The 252-nt window shown below is 63.1% G+C and overlaps 1 protein-coding gene across 1 annotated transcript in view; it reads left to right on the forward strand.

Moving 5' to 3' along the window:
* Positions 1-44: 44 nt before the first annotated feature.
* PADI2 (peptidyl arginine deiminase, type II) overlaps positions 45-252 on the forward strand; it is an 11153-nt gene continuing 10945 nt past the window's right edge. The window contains exon 1 of the mRNA XM_008949862.1: positions 45-136. Within this exon, the coding sequence (XP_008948110.1) occupies positions 45-136 (92 nt within the window). The remainder of the gene's footprint in view (positions 137-252) is intronic.

A 252-nucleotide genomic window follows, 5' to 3' on the forward strand; every position in this document is an offset into this window, starting at 1 on the left:
GGTGTCCCATCCTTGGGGTATCCAGGGTGGTGGGGGGGGGGGAGATGTCGGGGGACCGCACGCTCCGGCTGCAGCACGGCAACCGCATCGAGGCCCTCTGTGTGCTGGGCACCCCCATCTCTGCTGACGTCTATGGGTGAGTGGCACTTCATCTTTCTCCTTCCCTTTACCCCCTTTTTATCCTCCTGCAAGCCCTCCTTTGTCACTTTTCCTCCTTTCTCCCCCCAAGACCCCCCCCCCAGCCCCAACCCC

The sequence above is a fragment of the Merops nubicus genome, unplaced genomic scaffold (assembly GCF_000691845.1).
Source record: "Merops nubicus isolate BGI_N331 unplaced genomic scaffold, ASM69184v1 scaffold9491, whole genome shotgun sequence".
Lineage (NCBI taxonomy): Eukaryota > Metazoa > Chordata > Aves > Coraciiformes > Meropidae > Merops > Merops nubicus.